The sequence below is a fragment of the Canis lupus genome, chromosome X (assembly GCF_011100685.1).
Source record: "Canis lupus familiaris isolate Mischka breed German Shepherd chromosome X, alternate assembly UU_Cfam_GSD_1.0, whole genome shotgun sequence".
Taxonomy (NCBI): domain Eukaryota; kingdom Metazoa; phylum Chordata; class Mammalia; order Carnivora; family Canidae; genus Canis; species Canis lupus.
In genome coordinates this window covers 32710925-32735612 of record NC_049260.1, presented here as the reverse complement: position 1 = coordinate 32735612, position 24688 = coordinate 32710925, and the positions used below count along the sequence as shown (strand labels likewise).

The window sequence follows — 24688 nt, the reverse complement described above, 5'->3', positions numbered from 1 at the left end:
ATAATTCCAGGATTTTCCCTAAATTTATATACATATATGCATGTGCCACTGGAAAATTGTATATAATAGATACGATTCTGCAGACTTCCTTTTAGGCAACAGTATATACCCTGGGGATTTTTTCATGTTAATATGTATAGGGCCACACTGCTAAGTTTAGCTGCTATATTGCATCATACGGTATGGGTGGGCCATAGTTTATTCCTTTCTGTCCTCATGGGCAACTGAGTAATTTCCAACATTCTCCTCTTACAAACAATACTGACATGAATATCTTTGCACAAACTGCCTTGTGTTTGCAAATGTCTGTCCAAAAATATTTTAGAAGTAGAGTTATTGGGTTTTAAGATGTGCACCTTTTAAATATGAATATATTGCATTTCCTCTGTAATTTAAAAATAATAATTTGTCTTAAGAAGACAGAAAACAATTCAGACTCTTGAAAATAGCAAGCAAATATATTTGCACATGGGAGGGAACTTTCCCTCCCATGGAGGTACATACAATGCACACATATATGGCTAAAGAGATCCTGTGCCAGCCCTTAAAACAAACAATACTCAGGAGCAAAAAAAAAAAAGTGTTATTAAGCAGAAGGAAGGAGCACATGGTGAAGACTCCAAGGGGATGCAGATGGCTCCAGCAAGTGGAAGTTGGAAATGGAAAAGTTAGGAATGCCCAGACTCATAGACTAGAAGGGAATGGAGAAGGGCTCATCATAAAGTTGTAGAATCCTAGAATTGGAGGGGACTTTGAAGTTGCCTATGCTAACTTCCTGGCCATAACAGAAACCCTTTCTACAAACACATTTGACAGATGGTTTATGTGGGAGGTTGTGTAGGGCCTGGATTAGGGGTCGTGTTCTACATCCAAATCCATTACCGGGCAGGGTAATGTCTTCCATTAAACTGGTCCCCTTTGATCTGAAGTCACACCAGTAGGGAAGCATGGTTGGATTTCACGGAAGAAAAACATGCTCAGTGTTTAAAAGTCTTTATCCTGAAGGTATAATATTGAAATTCTTGTTTTGCCTTCTCTTCTTCAAGGAATTTAGCTCCCTGTGCAGTTTAGCTGTGCTGCCACCAGGGGACAGACGGACGCCATTGATTATGTGCTGATGAGAAACTCGAAAGTTTGTCTCTCCCTGAGATTCAAAGATGGCTCTGCTAGCTTTGATCTGTCACCCAGGGTGTCTAGCCATAGATCTCCTGCTTTGCCTAGAAAATGTATCCATTTGTTAAAATGATTACAATCTGTCAAGCTTTAAGCCCGTCACACTGGAACCCACATTTTCCAGGCTTCGAGTAGAACTAGTGGCAGTCCGATTTATGGCAACCCTTCCTCAGAGAAATCACTGGAATTCCAAATCCTGCTGTTCCCTTCGAGGTCTCTCCACTGCGTCTGCTGTGTATTCCTCAGAGCCCCTTCCAGGCCTCCTCCTGCCAGCCTCCCAATGCCTATTTTCCTCCCCTGGTCTCTTCCCACAGGCAGCACGGGGTGAGGTCAGTAAATCCCGCGGTAAATGCTTCCTTGGCGTTCACTCTGCGCCAGACGCTGTTCCGGGCGCTGGGGAAACGGACCAACAAGCCCTTGCCTCATGGAACTTACATTCCAGAGGAGAGGCAAACAGTAAGCTAATGTGTTCAGACAGTGGTAAGTGCTCTACAGAAGTAATAATAAATAAGAAGGAACGCGGGTGTTACCAGACGGAGGGCGGGACCCAGACTCAGGTTCTGCTGCTCACCACCCGGAAGTCAATACTTGAGAGAAGAGGGAGGAAAGGTTGCTTTACTCCGGGAGGGGGCAGCCTGGAAAGATGGCGCCTAATGTCCCAAAGAGCCCGTCCCGGAATAGCAGGAGGTTTTTAAAGGGGAAGGCTCTGGAAACAGTGACCAGGCTACATGCAGGGGAAGCTGGTGCTCAGCAGTTAGTCATTTGTCCTGATTCTACCAATCTGCCCATAATCAAGGCTCCCAGGAGTCTCTCATGGAGGATACCGTGGTCAGCGAGGGCTGTTTCTGAGCGCAGTCAGGCCTTCTCTTCCCGCAAGCCTGGTCCTTTGTTCCTCGAGGCCAGTGGTCAGCAGGATCTCAAGGGAAGTAGGTTAGTTCTCAGGCAAGGAGGACGTAAGCGTACCGGTTGGAGTGCTGTGGCACAGGGGAAAGGGAGAGGGAGAGATTCAAGGAGGGCCCAGTGGCAGGGCTGCCATTTTCCATGGGATGGTCAGAGCGGACCTCCCCACTGCAGGGAATGCTTGAAGAGATCTGGAGCTGAGGGGGGGTGAAGCATACAGATTTGTGAGATGAGATTCATATCAGGCAAAGGGAAGCACGGGTGCAAAGATCTTGAGGCGAAACAACTCACAGTGTTTTCAGGACAGCAAGGTGGCCAGCGTGGTCGGAGCTGAGTGAGAAAGGGAGAGAGTGATGGGACATAAGACCAAGTAGATAATAGAGGACTTGATCACATAGGCCCATTTCTGCGTGAGAGGAGATAGCCCTGATGTGATGTGGTCACTGTGGCTGCGGTGTTGAGAGTAGACCAGAGGTGGCCAAGGACAGAAGCAAAGAGCCCAGTGAGGAGGCCCTTGCTGTAGGTCGGGTGACAGATGGTGGCTCAGACTAAGATGGTAGCAGCGGAAGAGTGGAGGAGAAGAGGTCAGATGCTGGAAACATTGTGAAGGTAGAGTTGACGGGATTTGATAATAAATTGCCTGTGGCTTTTTGAAGAAAGAGGACTCGGGGTAGGTTATGGTTTTGGCCAAAGCAGAAGGAGTCTTCCACTTACTGTGGTGGGAAAGACTACCCGCTAGGCATCGAAGTAAGAAAAGCACTACAAGAGTGAGGGCTCCTGAAAAGTCAAGGACAGAAATTTTTGTAAGAAAGAAAGTGTGAACAACTTTCTCACACACTAATGGGGGGAGGGTGGCATCTCTTCTGCAGCTGTGGCTACAGTTGCTGCCTGACACAGTCTCACCGACATCGGTGGATGTTTCTGCACCTTCAATGCCTGCTGGGTTGGAAGACAATCCTCCCTTCCTGAGAGTTGGAGACAATTCTCATACTTGACCTCAAAATGTCATGGTCCTCTATGTTCGTTCTCAGTTCCTAGTCTCTTGGAGCTCCACTAGAGACAAGACAACAGAACTCTCATCTTGCATTGGGAGACAAAGGGACACCCCATGAAAGGCTATATCCAAAAGGCTCCACCTGGCACACCCTGTTCAGCTCCCAGAGCAAGTCTAATAAGAAGAATCCAGCTTTCCCCATTCAGAGTGGTTCTTTCCCACCTAGAATGCTCCTTCACACTCACCATCTATCTCAGCTCCCCCTCTATGGCCATTACCCCCCCACGTCCAGTCTTCTTAGATAATCTCAAGCACTCCAGAGCTCACAGTGGCCCCGGATCTGGAAACTGTGCTGCGCTTTATTTAATGATCATGCTTTAAACAGTTTGTTGAAATAAATGGACTTACTAAAATGGTTGTACATTATTCTCAATTGTTAACTGTTTATTTAATGGCATAACCTGATTTTGCCTTTATATACTGTCACTAATTAAAATTCTAAGTTTGAAAGTAGAATTCTCTTGCAAGATCATCTTTTGAGGTCAACTCCTACCATGGAGTGAATTTCAGTACCTCAGTTCATTTACCTTGATCATCATTGTTCTATGAAGATATAGGGTAGTACTCAAGTTTTGTGGGCAACACACCAGCCAAATTCAAATCCATATTATTCCATCTCCTAGATGTAACACTGGGAACATTGCTTATTACCTCTATGCCTCAATTTCCTCCTCTGAAAAGCAGGAATAATAACTATGAGGATTAAATGAGATGAAGCATATAAAGCCTTCTGCATATAGTAGAAGCAGGGAGATGGAGCCTGCCCCAGCCTGGGTCTGTAAAAAAGGAAAATGTTGAACAGAGCCTCTTCTTATACCCAACGAACATGCAATGGTCATGTAGTATAGCAAGAAGTAAACTTTTATCGCTTTAAGACATTGAGATTGGGAGTTGTTTGTTACCGCAGCATAACCTAGTCCTGACTGACATAGAAATTGAGATTGGAAGTAGGGCATACTGTAACAAAACCTAAAATTAGTGACTTTCACATAGTGATCTGTTGGTGGGTGGCAAAGAAACAGGTATCAAAGATTGAAAACGTGAAGATCTCTGTTATGCAGAGGAAAAACATTGGTTAAAAATGTTGCCTGTAAGGATGCCTGGATGGCTCAGTGGTTGAGCATCTACCTTCGGTTGGGGGCAAGACCCTGGGATTCTGGGATTGAATCCCACATCGGGCTCCCCACAGGGAGCCTGCTTCTCTCTCTGCCTATGTCTCTGCCTCTCTCTATCTGTTTCTCTCATGGATAAATAAATAAAATCTTTTTAAAAACGTTGCCTGTAGTCACTTGGGAAGAATTTCATGTATCTGTGAATCCTGTCTTGGTGGAAAAGATGGAAAACTTAATGCTAGTAGTGTGTTGCTGGCCGTTAGCTGAGAATTGACTGGCTTGCAAGTAGAAAGTAGAGTAACTCCTGAGTTTCAACTATGGTTCCTGGACTTTGAGCTTAATTCTGTGATGGGATGCCAGGCCTTCGGGGTTGTCAACCTTGAGCAAGGAGTGTATTTTGTATACAAAAAGGATCATAAACTAGTGCTATTTTCCAAAAATGTCCAGTCTTACTTGTAAGCACACGGCAGGATGGCACTTTCTAGGACACTTAATATTAGGTATAGGGAAGGCACAGAAGTAAACACAGTTCCTTTCAAGTCATGTTAAAAACATGGAGTTCCTAGGGGTGCCTGGGTGGCTCAATTGGGTAAGCATCTGCTCAGATCATGATCTCGGGGTCCTAGGATCGAGCCCCCAAGGTGAGCTCCCTGCTCAACAGTCTGTTTCTCCCCTTCTCCCTCTGCTCCTCTGCCTACTTGTGCTTTCTCTCTCACTCTCTCTCTCTCTCAAATAAATAAATAAAACCTTTAAACAAAACAAAACCATGGGACTCTGTCCTGAAAAAGGAGGGAAACTTTGAAGTGTTTTTAAAAGAGGGATGATAGAAGATGGGCTGGTCAGAATTGCATTCCCCACCAAAACTTAGAATAGGCAATGTTTTGTCAACAATAACTATGCAAAAATCTGAAAATGTGAAAAACATTAAAATACTTAAAACCTAACACAACATAATATAACATAATAACATATAATATAACAAAACGTAATATAGAGTAAAAGTGAGAATTCCCTTTCACCTGACCCCAAATCCCTCTCACTTCCCCAGGGTATTTTATCAATATTTTGGTGTGCATCTTTCCAGACCTTTGCCATGCACCTAAATACACACACACACACACACACACACACACACAGGCTTCTTTTTTTACATTAATGAGATCATACATATAGATCTAACTAGATGGCTGTATTATAGGTATTCCAGTGTGTGGCTACACTATAATTTATTATCAATGTGCAATTATGATGTTTCCAATACTGTGTAAATATCCTTGTATACATCTCGTGTAGTTGTGAAGTTGAACTCTTTTTTTTTTAATTTTTTAATTTATTTATGATAGTCATACAGAGAGAGAGAGAGAGAGAGAGAGAGGCAGAGACACAGGCGGAGGGAGAAGCAGGCTCCATGCACAGGGACCCCGACGTGGGATTCGATCCCGGGTCTCCTAGGATCGCGCCCTGGGCCAAAGGCAGGCGCCAAACCGCTGCGCCACCCAAGGATCCCCGTGAAGTTGAACTCTAAACCAAAGTGTACACCATGTATGACTCTCTTTACTTTAAAGTATGTATGACTCTCTCTAACACAACTTAATTTCTTTTTTTATACAGAAGTAAGATTAACCGGTCTTTGAAGGGTTATGGCTTTACTGCCACCTATGGAACCTTACACAAGCCAAGGGGCTGGAGCATTTGGACATTTCCCCCTATCATCTGTCCATTTTTCCCATAAGATCTGGTATCTCTCAGCTATTTCCTGTCCCACGTCTGGACAAGTGAGATTTTAGATTTCCCATGGCATATCTACATATCTGGATGGCATATCCCCTTTCTCCCTCAGGTGTTTCCAATACTGCACCCCTTCTGTTGTACCTTTAATTTTATATTGTCAAGGTTGATAATTTTACTTTCCATTTTTAAAGCACAGCTAATTCTTCTGTGCTTTGTCTATTAATTAATTCTAAAATTTAAAAACAAGTAGACATTTACATCACTATGACATATATTATGTAACAATAACAACAATATGTAGATTTTTTAACTTCGAGCTGAGTTGTGTGGTAGGATTATTTTTCCTGCTCTATGGATCTAAGCTCATGACTATACCACAAAAAGGGGAATATTCCTAGACTGAGGTTTGAATGGATTCCCTTTTTAAAAACTCCTATCAAATGCTTTTACCATATGCTCAAGAAGCCAACTCTCTCTATCTCTGTTTATTCCATCACGTTTCTTAATTTCCTGGAGTGTTCTTTTCTCCTGCTTCTATTTGAAATAGCTGCTCAGCCTGAAAAACTGCACAGGCATAATCCTGAGGCATTCTTTCTCTGCCCCCCTGGGTTAGAGACATTTCTCTCTAAGTCTTATTTCCTCATTTGTTTTACATTAGTTCCTCATTTTTCAAAAATACTGCATCAAGTGACTTCTCATAAAAGAGTTATGGGAGGTTAATTTTAGTAACGCCTAAAAATCTGAAAACATCTGAGGGTTCCAATTGCTCCACATCCTCACCAACACTGAAACTTTTCGATTGAAGCTATATTGGTGGAAAAGAGGTGGTATTGCTTGTGATATTAATCTCTGTTTTCCTGATGACTAATGATATTGAGAATTTTTCATGTTTATTGGTTATTTGATATGTCTTGCTGTGAAGTGGCTGTCCAAGTGGTTTGTCCATTCTTAGTTTTTTTTTGTCTCTGTTATAGATCTGTACAAATTCGTTATATATTCAGATTCTGAGTCCTTTATGGACATATGTATTATAAATATTTTCTTCCAGTCAGTGACTTGTCTTTTCATTTTCTTATTAATATTTTTTGATGAATAGTAGTTCCTAATTTTATAAAGTCTGATTTTTTCTTTATGGATAGTGATTGATCATTGTATAGTGTTTATTAAATCTTTGCTTATCCCCAAGATCATAAATATAGTCTCCTCTGTTCTAGTCTAGAAGCTTTGTTTGCTACCTTTTCAATTTAGGTCACTTAAGTCTATGTTTTCTCTAATTTTGGGGTGTAGTATGAAGTAGAGGTTGAGGTCCATATTATTCCATATGGATGTACAATTGCTCCAGCACCATTTATAAAAAAAAAAGACCATCCTTTCCCTTGACTTAATTGCAATGGCACATTAATATATACTTATAATATATACTATTAACTTAAATACATACAAATTTGAACGTAACATATATATAAATGTTAATATATATCATATATATATTTGCCAACTTTTCTACTTTTGCCCCGACACCCCACTATCTTAATTACTATACCTTCATAGTGCTAGCAGGAGTATAAATTGGGACAACCACTTTGGAAAAGTCTGGCAATGTCTAGTAAAGCTAAACATACACTTGCCCTATGATCTAGGAATTTGACTCCTACGTATTTGCCCAAGAGATATAAATGCATGGTTACCAAAAGACAGACAAAAATGTTTGTAAAGCTTTATTCATAATAGCCAAAAACTGGGAATAAACCAAGTGTTACTAATGGAGAATGGATAAATCAATTTTAGTGGAGTCATACAATTGAAGATTACACAACGAAAAAGAACAAATTCCTGCCTCCCATTACATGGATGAATCTCAGGAATATTTTTGAGCAAAAGACACAAAACTGCATATACTACAAGATTCTGTTTCCATGAAACTCAAGAGCTTCCAAAAAGAAATATATGATATTAGAAATCAGAATAATGGTTACCTCTAGGGGGCAGGGTATTGATTGTCAAGAGGCATGATGAAAATTGGTTTCCAGAAATGCTCTCTATATTGATCTGGGTGGTGTTACACAGGCACCTATGTATGTACACATTTGTTGAGTTGTACATTTAAGATCAGTGTTCATTATATACTTTGCTTTACGTATGTCATATATCAATACATCAAGGAAAGGAAATGGAAGTCTGAAAATATTTTTGTTCTGCTTCACAGTTGAGTGTTTAACTAGGTTAAAGGACACAAACTGTGTGCTTCCTCTCAGGTTCCCTCAAATGCCTCCTTAAAGGCCCTCTTGGACAGAGCCCCATGTGTGTTGATTGCTCCTTTTCTTGCAGACCTAAATGAAATGTCCCATCAAAGTACAGGAGGTCTATTTCCTGACATGCCACCGAGGCTAGATGATACACTCCGAAAGTGTGTGTGTGTGTGTGTGTGTGTGTGTGTGTGTTTGTGTGTGTGTTGGGGGGGGAGTGGAAAAAAGGAAAAACTGTTTTTCCTTTTGACACCATTTCACTTCTGGTCACAAAATATGTGGACATTTCCCCAGACCGACCAAATGCCCAACATCAGCTGGGTGTCCTACAATTCACTTGTTCTGACACTTTCTACCTGGAGGTAACTCAGATTTCACAAGTTCAGAGCTGAGTCCCTCAACTCTGCTCCCATTTCAGATGCCAGTCATGAGTCTCAGGCTGTCATCTGTACTTCTGACTGACCGGCTGTAAGTCAGAGATCCCCTGACCCTCTCTTCAGATTTGATGGTTTCTTAGAGCCACTCACAGTACTCAAGAAAACCGTTTACTTATCAGATCATCAGTTCATTATCAAAAGGTTCAACTCAGAAACAGCCAGGTGGAAGAGGTGTTTAAAGCCAGGTATGTGGGAGGGCTTGACTTTTCCTGCCCTCTTGGGCTATGTCACCCTCTCAGCACCTTGAGGAGTTTAGCAACCTGGGAGCTCTCTGAACTCTGTAGTTCAGAGATTCTTATGGAGGTTGGTTCAATTATTAAATTAGTCTCCAGCCCCCCTACCCTCCCTGGAGAATGGGTGGGTAGGGCTGAAATTTCCAAGCTTCTAATCATGGTGTGTTTTTTCAAGAGACAGGCCTCCATCTTGAAGCCATCCAGGAGCCCATCAAGAGTCACTTCATTAGAACCAAAAATTTTCCTATCACTCAGGAAATTCCAAGAGTTTAGGAGTTCTGTGTCAGAAACTGGGTCAAAGACCAAACATTAGAACCGAAGAGCCGTCTAGTGCCTTTATTGCTTAGGAAATTCCAAAGCTTTTAGGACCTCTGGCCAGAAGCCTGGAATAAAGACCAAAGTATGTATAGTACTGATTATATCACAATATCATGAAGGTCTACATTCCTTGAAGTGAACTCGACCGATGGAAAACAGGACAGGGATACCCTGCGAAGATTTTTAAAAAGAATCTATTTAAATATCACTCTAGGAATATTCCCTTTTTCGTGGTATAGTCATGACATTAGATCCATAGAGAAGGAAGAATAATCCTAGCATACAACTCAACCCAAAGTTAAAAATAGTAATACATATTATTAATATGTATATATATGTACATATATGTCATGTGTAACTGATTACTCAGTGGACCTTATCAATGTGATGATTTGTGTTATTTAGCTCAAATAAATTATCTCTTATTTCCTTTGATACTTTTCTTGTACCTGCTATCTCTATATTGTCTTTCTGGAACTTCTATTGGTTGGATAATGGACTCTTTTCAGTTCCATGTCACTTTTCTCCTCCTTTAAATCTGATAATCTCACATCCCTAAACTCTCTGGCATCCTTCAGGGTAAGTAGGGCATCTTTCTAAGCTTTGGCCTCCTCTTCAGATACTTCTGGTTTTGGTTTCCTCCCTCCTAATTCATGAATTACCATTTCTTTATTTTTTTTAAAGACTTTATTTATTTCCTTATGAGAGACACACAGAGAGAGGCAGAGACATAGGCAGAGGAAGAAGCAGGTTCTGTGTAGGGAGCTCGATGTGGGACTCAGTTCCAGGACCCCAGGATCATGATCTGAGCTGAAGGCAGACGCTCAACCACTGAGCCACCCAGGCACCCCAAATTATCATTTCTCTACCAACTATCCAGCTTCTAGAAATATATTGAAACCTTTTATCCCTTGAGGTCCTCATCCAGTCTTTTTGCAGGGTTATACAATTATCTATTTTTAATGCACTTTAAGAGCCTTGGGGGCGAGAGGAGGAAAATTGCTTAGGGTTGGTTCGCCACCTTAAACTGAAAGTATCTAAATGTTATTACATAGTTAAATCCGTCTTTGCCATGCAGCTTGCGTGTTTCATGACTACTTAACAGGACGATCGTTTTCTACATGTTAGGCATGTTTGTGATTCATTGGGCCAGTGTAAACTTTTAGAGACAAGTAATAGTTATCTGCTGTCTCAAAGCGATCAACACCCCTGCAGCAGACCTTTAACCAGAAAGTCAACACATCGTCATTTCTGCAAATGGCAAATTGTGTTTTTTAAATGCCACTAAGAAAGTGGAAAGTGAAAAAGTAGTTAGTATAGTCTGTTTTTCGCTTCTAGCAGAAGACTTAAGGAATTATTTACGGAAAAATAAAAATTCAATTTTTCTTCTTTTAATGCCTTGAATATCACATAATTTTTATTTTCCCTCCCTGATTTTAAAGCAAACTAATTCTTTATTTGGATCTTTCAATCAATTCATAAATTTTACTTAGGCAGAATCTACACAAGTTCTCTTCTCCCCCCCCCCCCGCCAGAAATCTGGACATTACTGTACTGGAATTGTTCATGCTAATGATACAAAACTTACAAAAAATCAGACATATTAATAACATAAAACTGAAGCCCTCTGGGAACACCTGTTGCAAGTCATTCTCAATGTCTGCACTTTCTGGATGATTAAAGATTTACCCTTTAAACATGGGCATGGGCAAAAATCTTAACCATTACGTCTGAATGTTTGAGCTGACTTAACATGTTTCGTGAGTGGTCTATTAAACACGTGATTGCCATTGCACGTATTGTACCAAATTGCAAGTATACACACAATGGTGTATACAAACTCTTCTCGTTTCTTTTCACTTACCACTTCTCATAAAGTATGGATTTGGGACCAAGCTTCCTAAGCTCGCTATGGCAAGTAAAAAAAGCTCTGGGTGAGTTTCTGATTGGTTTCACCAGAGTTTAATGTACTGTTGATGAATTTTAGTTCCATTTTCGTTGCCCAGACACTTCCTCCCTGCCCTCATCTCCAGTTTTTTACTTCTACTTCAGATCGTAAGACTGCCAGGTAGCTTATTTCTACATGGATGAAACAATGTGCTAGGGATTGGGATAGAAGTGTCTAATATAAATTACCTGTATTTTCTGTATAACAACACCTTTAGGCTCTAAGAAGCCCAGGATTTTCAAAGCAAGCATAACTCCATGTAAGTCATGATGATTCTGAGGATATAGTGTTTTCCTCAAAGTAAAGTCAATAGGTACCCTATGGTAATTCCCATAAAAGTTTGCCATTGCAATGTAAGCATGAATATAGTCCCCTAAAACTCTCATATTGGACCCATCCATCTCTTTCATCAACTTTTGATATAATTTCTATCAGTAGCTTTGTCTCATAACAAATTGCTCTAAAGTTAGAGGTTTTAAACAAGAATTTTTTACATTTTCTATGCATCCAGTTACAAGTCATCTGGGTGATTCTGTTGATGTGATCAGGGCTCATTTATGCATCTGCAGTCAGCCATAGGTTGTCTAGAAAGCTCTGTTAATCTTGAGCTCTCTCGAATATGTCTGGTGTCTTGGTTGGGCCTGGTAGGCTGACTCTGCTCTGCCCTACATGTTTCATCTCCAAGCAAGCTAGTTAGGACATACTATCATGAAAAAGGTGAAAGAGCAAAAGATAGAGCAGAAGCATGTCAGGTTTCTTGAGGTCTAGACTCTGGAACTCACACATCAATTCTGCTGCATCCGATTGATCTGTGCAAGTCACAACAAGAGCCCAAATTCAAGGGGTAAGCCTACAGACTCCTCCTCTTTTTTTAAAGATTTTATTTATTTATTCATGAGAGACAGAGAGAGAGGCAGAGACACAGGCAGAGGGAGAAGCAGGCTCTATTCAAGGAGCCTTTTGTGGGACTCGATCCTGGGTCTCCAGGATCACACCCCGGGCTGAAGGTGGCACTAAACAGCTAAGCCACCAGGGCTGCCAGAGACTTCCTTTTGACAGAAGAAACTGCAAAGTCACATTGCAGAGGAGATGGATACAGAGACACGTAGAAAATTGAGGCCAGATTGCAATCAATTTAAGCATTATTTGCTTTTTTTACAAGCAAGGAAAAAGAACTGCTTTATTTTATTTTAATATTCCCCATTTCGTTTCTCTCCCTGTAGTTAATGCTGATACCATCTGTTTGTGTTTCATTTTTTCCCTATTCCCAACTCCTCACCCTTTGATATATAATACCTTAAAGAAGATGTCTCAAAATGCATTTTTTAGATAAACCAAATGGAATGTAAAGGTTGCTGAACATTTGCTACAAAAGAAAAAAGTGCAAAAACTCATAGTTTTAAAGGATGTTTGACAGCCTACTTCCACTTTGAGTTGGATGTGGTCAAACTTGCTGTTACCTTCAATCTCAGTAAAGTCCTGGGCACATTTGCCCTCACAGAATGAAACAGCAAGTAATAAATGCAGCATGAAGTTGGCAACACAGACCTCTGAGTTTAATATTTTAGCTGTGGGCTATGCAGAGCCTCCAACTGGAAAACAGAGTGATCAGATAGCTTTGTGGTCCTTCAGTAGCCAGATCTGGAATGGCCCCTGTGAATAGTGTGCCCTGGGGTGCCAAGTGCATTAGTTAACCTCAGGAGATGTTCAGATAGCATGGTTTTTACTCTTATCAACCTACCCAAGGAGCTCTGAAATTTGCTCTAAAAGCCTTTAGAAAGGACAAAGGTGATTCATGCCTCATGTCCCGAATTTTCCCCCCATCTGACCTGAAAGAGTGATGCTGAGCTGTTTCCATGTGAGTGGGAGGGTTAGAGATGTTATTGTTACTTAATTGGGAAAGGCATGACTGAAAAGAGGAAGCGATGTTTAGTAATCGAGTGATCTAACATAATGGTAAACTTAGTGATTACTTAATCTTTGAATGCAATTCTAAAATTTATGAAGAACTTTTGAGCCTATATATATATATATATATATAAATCAGGTTTACTGTATTTTCAGTAGTCTTCTCTGAAGGATAAATTTCAGAATAGAATACTTTGGGCTATTTCCAAATGTCAGACAGGCACAGCCTCCAGGTCACTAGTTCTGAGTACGATTGTGAAAATAAACTCACAGTCGCCACTCTTCATGTACAGTTTTCCTTAGTACTTCCCCACAACACAGTAAACATCAAAAATTTTATCTCTTCTTAAACTATGGTATCCTGATTCCTTGAAAACTGGTCATCTGTTAACAATAATTAGTATTAATTAGAATATCCAATTGCTGAAACTACCTCATTCCTCATCAAGATGATAAAGACTACAGTTTCATTATTTTTTAAAGATTTTATTTATTCAAGAGAGACACAGAGAGAGAGACAGGGACATAGGCAGATGCAGGACTCGATCCCAGGACTCTGGGGTCATGACCTGAGCCAAAGACAGACGCTCAACCACTGAGCTGCCCAGGTGCCCCAAGACTACAGTTTTAAAAGAATCTCAGGCCCTCTGGTTGATCTTTTGTAGAATCTTTAGAAATCTCTAGGGGTCAGACATTCTAGCCTCCACCAGCAATTTGTTTTTTACCCAAGAACACTTAGAGCTGTGAAATTCTGTCCTTTTATAACTTAGCTTCTTCCTCATGCAATGCTATTTCATAATACACACACACGATGTGGATAACTGGCCATTCTCTGACAGATAGAAATACATTATAAATAAAATAAGTATCAAAAAGTAGATTTCAATTTCATAAATATTATTGAGTCATCCTAGAACCTTCTTTTCTCCAAGACAAATGATTTCATTTCTTGATAGGTCTTAGTTTAAAAGTAAAACTTAGGTTACATGAAATAAATGGTGACATAGGAGAACCTGGTCTCCCTCCCCACAAAGCTTAATAAGTAGACACTATTCATGGACAAAAACAGCTTTGGGGGAGCTCCAGGGCCCACATAGGACATTTTAGAAACACTGGAACAAAAAAGTGAGAGTAATCACACAAAAAGAGAAGGAAAACAGATTCATTCTGCCCATATCATTGCACCTCCCAGGCTAGCATTGTTCAACACCAAGAAAGAACTTCCTGGCTAGAAAGAGTTCCTCTTGCCCAAAAAGGGTTGAGTGACCAGCTTCCCCAGTCTCTTGGGATACTGCACAAAGGTTCCGCTTCAGTGTCACCCCACCCAGACCTGCAATGTTGAGATGCGTTGAGCCAGCTAAGAATAAGGAAGAAAAGCAGAGGCTGTTATTAGCAAACACACAGCAGCAGCAATCATTGTTCCCAGAGACCCACTGTGCAGAAAAGCTGCAGGTTTTGTCACTGATGAAGCCAAAAGTCTGCACAGATGCCACAGACCCTGTGCACATCTCTCCAGCTTGTGCCCCACAGGTATTCATTTGCTGAACCCAGCTGATTGAGTCTCTCCTGACCTTCCCCCCTCTCAGCACCACCATGGACCGAGACCAGCACCTGCAGCCATTGAAGTCTCTGTGGCTGGGCCACCCATCGGAGCCCCCATCCACAACCACCAGAGGCCAGGAGCCCTGCTCACAGCCAGTGCTAGCTTCTGCAGCCACACGAATGGAAGACCTGAGACTAGGGCCCTCCTTGATGACCCCACTACTGGTGCCTGCCCTGAAGGCTAGCACCTTCAGCTGTGCACCTGCCCACCATTGTCCTGACCCAGTCACTGGCCTCTACTGCAGCCAGCAAGCACAGGGGGAATGTGTACAGCTATGAGTGAGTGCACCAACAACCAGGGCTTTTGCAGCTACTTGTGGGCCCAGATCAGGCCCTGTCTTCCATCACTGGCCAGCACGACCATGCCTACCTAGAGCTAGCCCATCCAGCTTTTATGTGTACACCCCCAGCCAGAACCTGTCACCAGCGTGCACTCCTGTGGCAAGGGTATGCAGCCACTGGAGAGTACAACAATAGTCAGGTCCTCTGCAGTAGCCCATAGTTAGCCCAGCCCTTGCTACCTGCCCTGGTGCCCATCAACTGGAGTATGTCTGCAACTGGCCCCAGCCACCGCATAAGCACCTGCAGCTGGCCCCCATAGTTAGGTCTGCATATACCACCAGGACACCACCACTGCCTACCTTGATCCTTAACTCCTGGAACTGGAGGTGCTACTGAGGATCTCAATGGCCCTCACAGCCACTGTAGACTCCTCACAGTGCTCACTAAGGACCACATAGTTATTGATGCTATGGGTCCCAGTGGACTGAGCCAAAGAGATAGAATACTTTTCTCCAGATCTGGTGCTGCCATGTACCCCCACACTTGGCACTTGCACCACTAGACCCAGTAGATTACAACTTGATCCAATGTGCCCCCACACACAGGTGAAAAGTTTCCCTTACTGAATTCAGTCCATAAAGCCTGAGAGAGGTGACTGCTTCTTCAAATGTGCAGACACCAATGCAAGGCTACAGGGATCACGAAGAATCAGGGAAACATGATGCCACAAAGGAATACAGTAAAACCTCAGCAGCTGGCCCCAAAGAAATGGAGAACCAGGAATTGCCTGACAAACAATTCAAAATAATTATTCTACAGATGCTCATAGAGCTATAAGAGAACTCAGATAAACAATTTAATAGTATCAGGAGGGATGCCTGGGCTCAGTGGTTGAGCATCTGCCTTCTGGTCAGGATGTGATCCTGGAGTCCTGGGATCGAGTTCCCACATCAGGCTCCCAGCAGGGAGCCTGCTTCTCCCTCTACCTGTGTCTCTGCCTCTCGCTCTCTGTCTCTCTTATGAATAAATAAAATATTTTTTAAAATAGTATCAGGAAAGCAAGATAAGAATGAAATGAGGAACACTACAAAGAGATTTTTTAAATGATGAAAAAGAACCAAGCAGAAATTTTGTAGCTAAAAAATAAAATGACTGAATTAAAGAATCCAATTAAGAGCTTCAACAGCAGACTGGAGCAAGCAGAATAATCAGTGGGCTAGAAGACAAATCAATTGAAATTATCTAGTCAAGGAGAAAAAAAAGAACAAAAAAGAATGAAGAAAGCTTAGGTAAGTTGTAAGACACCCTAAAAAGAAATAATGTATACATCATCGGAGGCACAGAAGAGGAAGAGATGGGAAAGGGATAGAAAGCTTATTTAAAGAAATAATGGCTGAGAATTTCTCAACTCTGGGAAGAGATTTGAATATCCAAGTTCATGAAGCTAATAAGTCACCTAAAGATTTTAATACAAAACAATTTTCTTCAAGATACATAATAAAACTGTCTAACACAAAAGACAAAAAGAGAATTTTAAAAGCAGCAAGGGAAAAAAAATCTCATGCAAGGAAACCCCTGTAAGGCTATTAGCTGATTTCTCAGCAGAGACCTTATCGGCCAAGAGAAAATGGGATCATATATTCAAAGTGCTGAAAGAAAGTGCCAACCAAGAATACCTTACCCAGCAGCACTCCTTTACAGAATTGAAGGCAAAAATAAGGATTCTCTCTAATAAACAAAGCAAAGGGACTTTATCACCAATAAATATACCTTATAAGAAATGCTGAAAAGAGGCAGAGCCGAGAATGGGAGTGGAGGGGAGCTTCTGAGCAGTGCCCCGGCCTCCTCTCCTCACCGCACCTCGCTCTCGCAGCCTGCCTGCCCTGCTGCTTGCGACCCACCCAGAACAACTTCCACCATGGCCACCTCTGCGAGTTCCCACTTGAACAAAGGCATCAAGCAGGTGTACATGTCCCTGCCTCAGGGCGAGAAAGTGCAAGCTATGTATATTTGGATTGACGGGACTGGAGAAGGATTACGTTGCAAGACCCGGACCTTGGACAGTGAGCCCAAGGGTGTTGAAGAGTTGCCTGAATGGAATTTTGATGGCTCTAGCACCTTTCAATGTATCTTGTCCCTGCTGCCATGTTTCGTGACCCTTTCTGCAAAGACCCCAACAAGCTGGTATTCTGTGAAGTCTTCAAATACAACAGAAAGCCTGCAGAAACCAATTTAAGGCATACCTGTAAACGGATAATGGACATGGTGAGCAACCAGCACCCCTGGTTTGGAATGGAGCAGGAATATACTCTCATGGGCACAGATGGGCACCCTTTTGGTTGGCCTTCCAATGGCTTCCCTGGGCCCCAAGGTCCGTACTACTGTGGTGTGGGAGTGGACAAAGCCTATGGCAGGGATATCGTGGAGGCTCACTACCGGTCCTGCTTGTACGCTGGCATCAGGATTGCTGGGACAAACGCTGAGGTCATGCCTGCCCAGTGGGAATTCCAGATAGGACCCTGTGAAGGAATCAACATGGGAGATCATCTCTGGGTGGCCCGTTTCATCTTGCATCATGTATGTGAAGACTTCAGAGTGATAGCAACCTTTGATCTTAAGCCCATTCCCGGAAACTGGAATGGTGCAGGCTGCCACACCAACTTCAGCACCAAGGCCATGCGAGAGGAGAATGGTCTAAAGTACATTGAGGAGTCCATTGAGAAACTGAGCAAGTGGCACCAGTACCACATCTGAGCCTACGATCCCAAGGGAGGCCTGGATAATGCCTGGCGCCTAACTGGATTCCATGAGACATCCAACATCAATGACTTTTCTGCCGGCGTGGCCAACCATGGTGCTAGCATCCGCATTCCCCGGACTGTCGGCCAGGAGAAGAAGGGTTACTTTGAAGACCGTCACCCTTCTGCCAACTGCGACCCCTTTTCGGTGACAGAAGCCCTCATCTGCACATGTCTTCTCAACGAAACTGGCAATGAACACTTCCAGTACAAAAACTAAGCGGACTAGACTTGCAGCCATCGAACCCCTCCTAATTCTCCATCCTGCCTCTGTGTTTGCCCCTCTCTTGACTGTCCTAATAGCTGTAACTCAAAGGGCAGAATATCAAGGTCTTTTTTTATTCCTCATGCCCAGTTAATATATCTTGCTTTCTTTGGCCAGGATAGAGGGGTCAAGTTTTTAATTTTTTACACTCTCCCCCTTTTTTTTCCCTGTCACTGAAAGCTGTCTAGTATGTTAGTAGAGAGGGGGTAGGGAGACATAACCACTGTTCCCATTTAATCAGGTGTGTTTGTCCAATAGGCATAGCTATCCGGACAGAGAATAGTGTTTGTGAAGGGAGGGGGAGGGCTCTTTCTTCGAGGTAGCTGAGTGTTGAGGTGGGGGAGGGTTACTTACTCCGGGGTTAGGTTAGGATTTCCCCTCCTGGTGGGAAGATCCACTTCGAATAAAGTTATAACCAATTTTCTCTTAAAAGTGAGACTTATGAGAGAATCAGGCGGGAATGTGCCTCCCATCCTCCTGGTGCAGGGCTTCCCCTGCCTGTGGTGAGATAGCCCTCACCTGAAGACAAGCTCAGTGTAAGGATGGATTGACCTACCTTAGCAGAAAAAGTTCTTATTGCTTGGTCCTCCATTTATAACACAAAGCAAGAGTAGTATTTTTATATTTAAATGTAAAAACAAAAAAATTATATATATGGGTGTGCAGATATGTGTGGTTTTTTTCCTAAAGGAGGAAAAACATTCTGGTCATGGAGAGCCAGATTTGAGGTGAATAGTTTGGAAATAAGGATCTCCTACTGAGTGGAGATTTGGTTTTCCCTCACTGCCACTATAGGGCTCCCATGTGCCCTGCCCACCCTTCTGCAATTGGGGGTAGACACCGGCCAGTTGACAAGTGGAAAGCACAGTGTAAAAGGAGGAGTCACCTGAGCCCTGTGGCTTTGGTTTAAAAGACACACATGTACACACAGAGGTTTAGAAATAAAGAGTTGGCTGGTCAACTTGCATGTTACTGACAAGGGGTTATTGGGATTATTTTCTGATGGGACTAGCATGCCACTAAAGTAGGCCTTTTGATATATTAAAATTTTTTAAAAAGGAAAAAAAAGAAATGCTGAAAAGAATTCTTCAAGCTGAAACAAAAGGATGCTAATTAGCAACATGAAAACATATAAAAATATAAAACACACTGGTAAAGGTAAGCACAGAGTCGGTTATAGACTCCTCTAATACTATAATATAGCAACATGTTAACTACTTAGCTTCAGTATAAAGGTTAAAGGAAAAAAGTATTAAAATAGCTATACCTTCAACAAGTTGTTAATGATTATACAACATAAAAAGATGTAAATGATGACATCAAAAACAAAAGGAGGAATAAAGGCTTACAGTTTTTGTATGTGATCAAAATTAAATTGTTATCAGTATAAAATAGACTGATACATATGTATATGATGTTTAATGTAAACCTCATGGGATCCACAAAGCAAAAATATACAATACATACACAAAAGATAAAGAGAAGGGAATCAAATCACAGCACTATGTAAAATCATTAATTTACAAAGGAAGGCAGTAAGAAAGGAGGAAAGAAAAATGGAACTACAAAATGGCCAGAAAACATTTTAAAAGATGGCATTAGTACATCCTTGCCTATCAATAATTATTCTAAATGTTAGTGGATTGAATTCTCCAATCAAACGGCACAGTGGCTGGATGGATAAAAAATAAGATCCAACTGTATGCTACCTACAAGAGAGTCTTCAGCTTTAAGAACACATATAGGCTGAAATAGATGGCAAAACATATTCCACACAAGTGAAAATCAAGAGAAAACAGAGGGTAGCTATGCTTACATCAGAAAAAATTGACTTTAAGCCAAAAATAGTAATAAGAGACAAAGATGGAAATATAATAATAAAGGGATCAATTAGTCAAGAAGATATAACAATCATAAATATATATACACCCAACATTAGAGTCTCTAAATTTATTAAGCTAATTTTAACAGATCTGAAAGAAGAACTAGAAAATACAGTAATAGTAGAGGACTTTAATATCCCACTCTCAACAATGGACAGACCATCCAGAAAGAAAATCAAGGAAACATTGGATTTTAACCATACTTTAGACCAAATGGAAATAACAGACACATACAGAACACTCTATCCAAAAGCAACAGAATAAATATTCTTCTCAAATGCACACAAAACATTCCCCAGGATAGATCAAATGATAGGTCATAAAACAAGTCTTAACAAATTTAAGAAGATTGAAATCATAAGGGTCTTCTGACCACAATGGTACAAAGCCAGAAATTGATAGCTGGAGAAAACTGGAAAATTTACAAATATGTGGAGATTAAGCAAATACTTCTGAATAACTAATGGGTCAAAGAAGAAATCAAAGATAAGTTGAGAAATGTCCCTAAACAGAAAAAAATGGAAGCCCAACATATTAAAACCTATGGGATGCTGCAAAAGCAGTTCTAAGAGGGAAGTTTATAGAAATAAATGCTTACAGAAACAACTAAAATAAACAATCTAACTTTAATTCTCAAGGAACTAGAAATGGAAAAACAAACCAAGCCCATAGTTAGCAGAAGGAAGGAAATGAAGACCAGAACAAAAATAAATAAACGCCAGAGAAATAACAGAAAATATCAATGAAACTAAGAGCTGGTATCTATGTTAAGATAAACAAAATGACAAAAGTTTAGTTAGACTAACTCGGAATAATAGAGATGTGACTCAAATAAATAAAATCAGAAATAAGAGACATTACAACCGATACCACAGAAATACAAAGGATCATGAGAGAATACCATGAATAATTATACACCAACAAACTGGATAATCTTGAAGAAATGGATGAATTCCTAGAAACGTTCAAGCTACCAAGCCTGAATCATAAAGAAATAAAAATCTGAAGAAACCAAGAAAGGAGATTGAATCAGTAATCTAAAACTTCCCAACACAGTAAACTCTAGGACCAGATGGCTTAACTCGTGAATTCAACCAAACATTTAAAGAATTAACCCAGGGGTGCCTGAGTGGCTCAGTCGGTTGAGCATCTGACTTCTGGTTTCAGCTCAGCTCATGATATGAGGGTCCTGAGATCAAGCCCTGTGTTGGCCTGCTGGCTTGCCGGAGTCTGCTTGAACATTCTCTTCCTCTGCCCCTCCTCCATCTTGTGTGCATGCTCTCTCCCTCTCTAATAAAAAGATATTTTTTTAAAAAAAGAAGAATTAACACAAATCTATCCCAAACTCTTCCAAAAAAACTGAGGAGGGAGCATTCCCAAACTCATTTTAGAAAGCCAGCATTACCCTGATACCAAGGCTGGGTAAGGACATCATAAAAAATGAATACAGTTATATAGGTTATATACCCTATATAACTCATTAATAACCCTAATGAGCACAGATGCAAAAATTCTCAACAAAATACCAACAAACCAAATCCAACAATACATTAAAAGGGTCATACACCATGATCAAGTAGGATTTGTCCCTGAGAGCCAAAGATTATTCAATATACAGAAATCAATAAATATAATATACCACATTAATAAAAAAATAAAAATCATGTGACCATCTCAATAGATGTAGAAATATATACAGAAATCAATAAATATAATATACCACATTAATAAAAAAATAAAAATCATGTGACCATCTCAATAGATGTAGAAAAAATATTTGACAAAATACAAAATCCTTTCTTTTTTTTTTTAGTTTCCTTTGTATTTATTTATTTTTTTTTTGGAATTCAATTTGCCAACATATAACATAACACCCAGTGCTCATCCCGTCAAGTGCCCCCCTCAGTGCCCGTCACCCAGTCACCCCAACCCCCCACCCACTACCCCTTGTTCATCTCCCAGAATTAGGAGTCTCTCATGTTCTGTCACCCTCGCTGATATTTTCACTCATTTTCTCTCCTTTCCCCCTTTATTCCCTTTCACTATTTTTTATATTCCCCAAATGAATAAGACCATATAATGTTTCAAAATCCTTTCATGATAAAAAAATTCTCACAAATTGGGTATAAAATGAAGATGTCTCAATATTGTTAGGGCCATACATGACAAGCCCACAGCTAACATCATACTCAATGGTGGAAGATTGAAAGCCTTTCCTCTAACATCAAGAACAGGACAAGGGTGCCTATTCTTTTTACTTCTATTCAACACAGTACTGGAAGTCCTTGCCAGAGCAATCAGGCAAGAAAAGTAAATAAAAGACATCCAAATAGTAAAGGGAAAAGTAAAATTGTCTGTTTGTAGATGATATGACCTTGCATAGAGAGAATTGTCAAGACTCCACCAAAAAACTGCTAGAAGTAATCAATGAATTCAGTAAAGTTGGATACAAAAATCAGCATCCAAAAAACAGCTGTGATTCTATACACTAACAACAAAACACCTAAAAAAGAAATAAAACAATCTCATTCATGATGAGATCAAAAATAATGAAATACTTAGGAATAAACTTAACCAACGTGGTGAAATATCTGTACACTGACAACTATAAGAATTGAATGAAGGAAACTGGAAAAGATGAAACAAATGGAAAGATATCTCATATTATGCATCAAGAGAATTGATATTGTTAAAATGTCCATATTGCCCAAAGCCATCTATATATTCAGTGCAATCTCTATCAAAATGCTTGTGACATTTTTCACAGAAATAGAATAAACAATTCAAAAATTTGTATAGAGCCACAAAAGACCCCGAATAGCTAAGGCAATCTTAAGAAAGAACAAAGCTAGAGGCAAACTATACTACAAAGCTACAGTAATCAAAACAGTATGGTGCTGGCATAAAAATAGACACATGAAAAAAAAATAAAATAAATTTTAAAAAATAGACACATGGACCAATAAAACAGAACTGATAGCCCAGAGATAACCCCCCACATATGTGGTCAAGTAATATTTGACAGAGGAGTCAAGAATATTCAATGGGGGGAAAGGATGGCTTTTTTAATAAGTGGTGCTAGGAAAACTGGATAACCACATGAGAAGAATAAAATCCTTCTATATGACACTACTCACAAAAATGAACTTAAAATGGATTAAAGACTTAAACTTAACACCTGAAACCATAAAACTCCCACAAGAAAACATAAGGAGAAAATTCCTTGACATTGGTCTTGGCAGTGATTTCCTGGATAAGACACCAAAACTACAAACAACAAAAGCAAAAATTAATAAGCAGAACCACATCAAACCAAAAACTTCTGCGCAGTGAAGGAAACAGCAATCAAAATAAAAAATATCATGTATTGAAAAAATATATATATTATGTATTGGATAAGGGGTTAATATCTAAAACATATAAAGAACTCCTACAACTCAACAGCAAAATCAAGCAATCCAATTAAAAACTGGACAGAGGGGGATCCCTGGGTGGCTCAGCAGTTTAGCGCCTGCCTTTGGCCCAGGGCGCGATCCTGGAGTCCCGGGATCGAGTCCCACGTCAGGCTCCTGGCATGGAGCCTGCTTCTCCCTCCTCCTGTGTCTCTGCCTCTCTCTCTCTCTCTTTCTGTCTATCATAAATAAATAAATTTTTTAAAAAAACTGGACAGAGGAATTAGATAGTTTTCCAAAGAAGACATACAAATGACCAACAGGTATATGAAAATGTGCCCACCATCACTCACATCAGGGAAATGCCAATTAAAACTACAATGAGATATTGTCTCATATCTGTTAGAATGGCTACCATCAAAAAGACAAGTGATAACAAGTGTTGGCAAGAATGTGAATAAAAAGGACCCCTTGTGCACTGCGGGTAGGAATGTAAATTGGTGCAGTTACTGTGGAAAACAATATGCAGCTTCCTCAAAAAGTTAAAAATAGAACCACCCTATGATTCAACAATCCTACTTCTGGGTATATATATACAAAATAATTGAAATCAGTATCTCATAGAGATATTTACATTCCCATGTTTACTCCAGCATTATTTCACAATAGCCAATATGTAGAACAACGTAAGTGCCCAGCAACAGAGGAATGGATAAAGAAGATGTTTTATATATATACAGCAGAATATTATTCAGCCATGAGAAAGAAGGAAATTCTGCATTTGCAATGACCTGGATGAAATTGGAGGGCATCATGCTAAGTGAAATAAGTTGGACAAAGAAATACAAATACTGTATAATCTCACATATATGTGGAGTCTATAAAAGCTGACCTCAGAGAAATAGAGTAGAGCGGTGGTTACCCAGTGCTGGGATGTGGGGGACATTGAGAGGTATTGGCCAAAGTGTACAAACTTACAGTTACAAGATGAACAAGTTCTGGGGATCTAAGGTACAACATGGTGATTATAATATATACTTGATTGTATTATATACTTGAATATTGCTAGGAGACTAAATCTTAAATGTTCTCACCACCCCCCAAATCAATGGTAATTAAGTGACGGGACAGAGGTGTTAGCTAACCCTATGGTGGTAATCATTCTGCGATATATAAATGTATTAATTCAATACTTCATACATCTTAAACTTACACCATGTTAAGTGTCAATTATATCTCAATAAATGTGGAGAAAAAAAGAAATTGGCAAATTATTGAGGTTTAAGAATCCAGATATTTTGTATCCATCGTTATAAAACTTGATTCAGTGAAATTTCATTGATGTATGCTAAAACGACTGGGTAAAAGGCTGTAGGAGACGGCAGCCAGGGTGGCTCAGCAGTTTA

At 40.4% G+C, this 24688-nt stretch overlaps 1 protein-coding gene across 1 annotated transcript; it reads left to right on the top strand.

Moving 5' to 3' along the window:
• The first annotated feature begins 16816 nt into the window (after positions 1-16816).
• On the top strand, positions 16817-17977 carry LOC612295 (glutamine synthetase-like). The gene is given in 2 exon segments (XM_038586491.1): positions 16817-17064; positions 17067-17977. Coding segments are annotated over 2 exon segments (1098 nt in total). The 5' UTR covers positions 16817-16862; the 3' UTR covers positions 17963-17977.
• The last annotated feature ends 6711 nt before the right edge of the window (positions 17978-24688 follow it).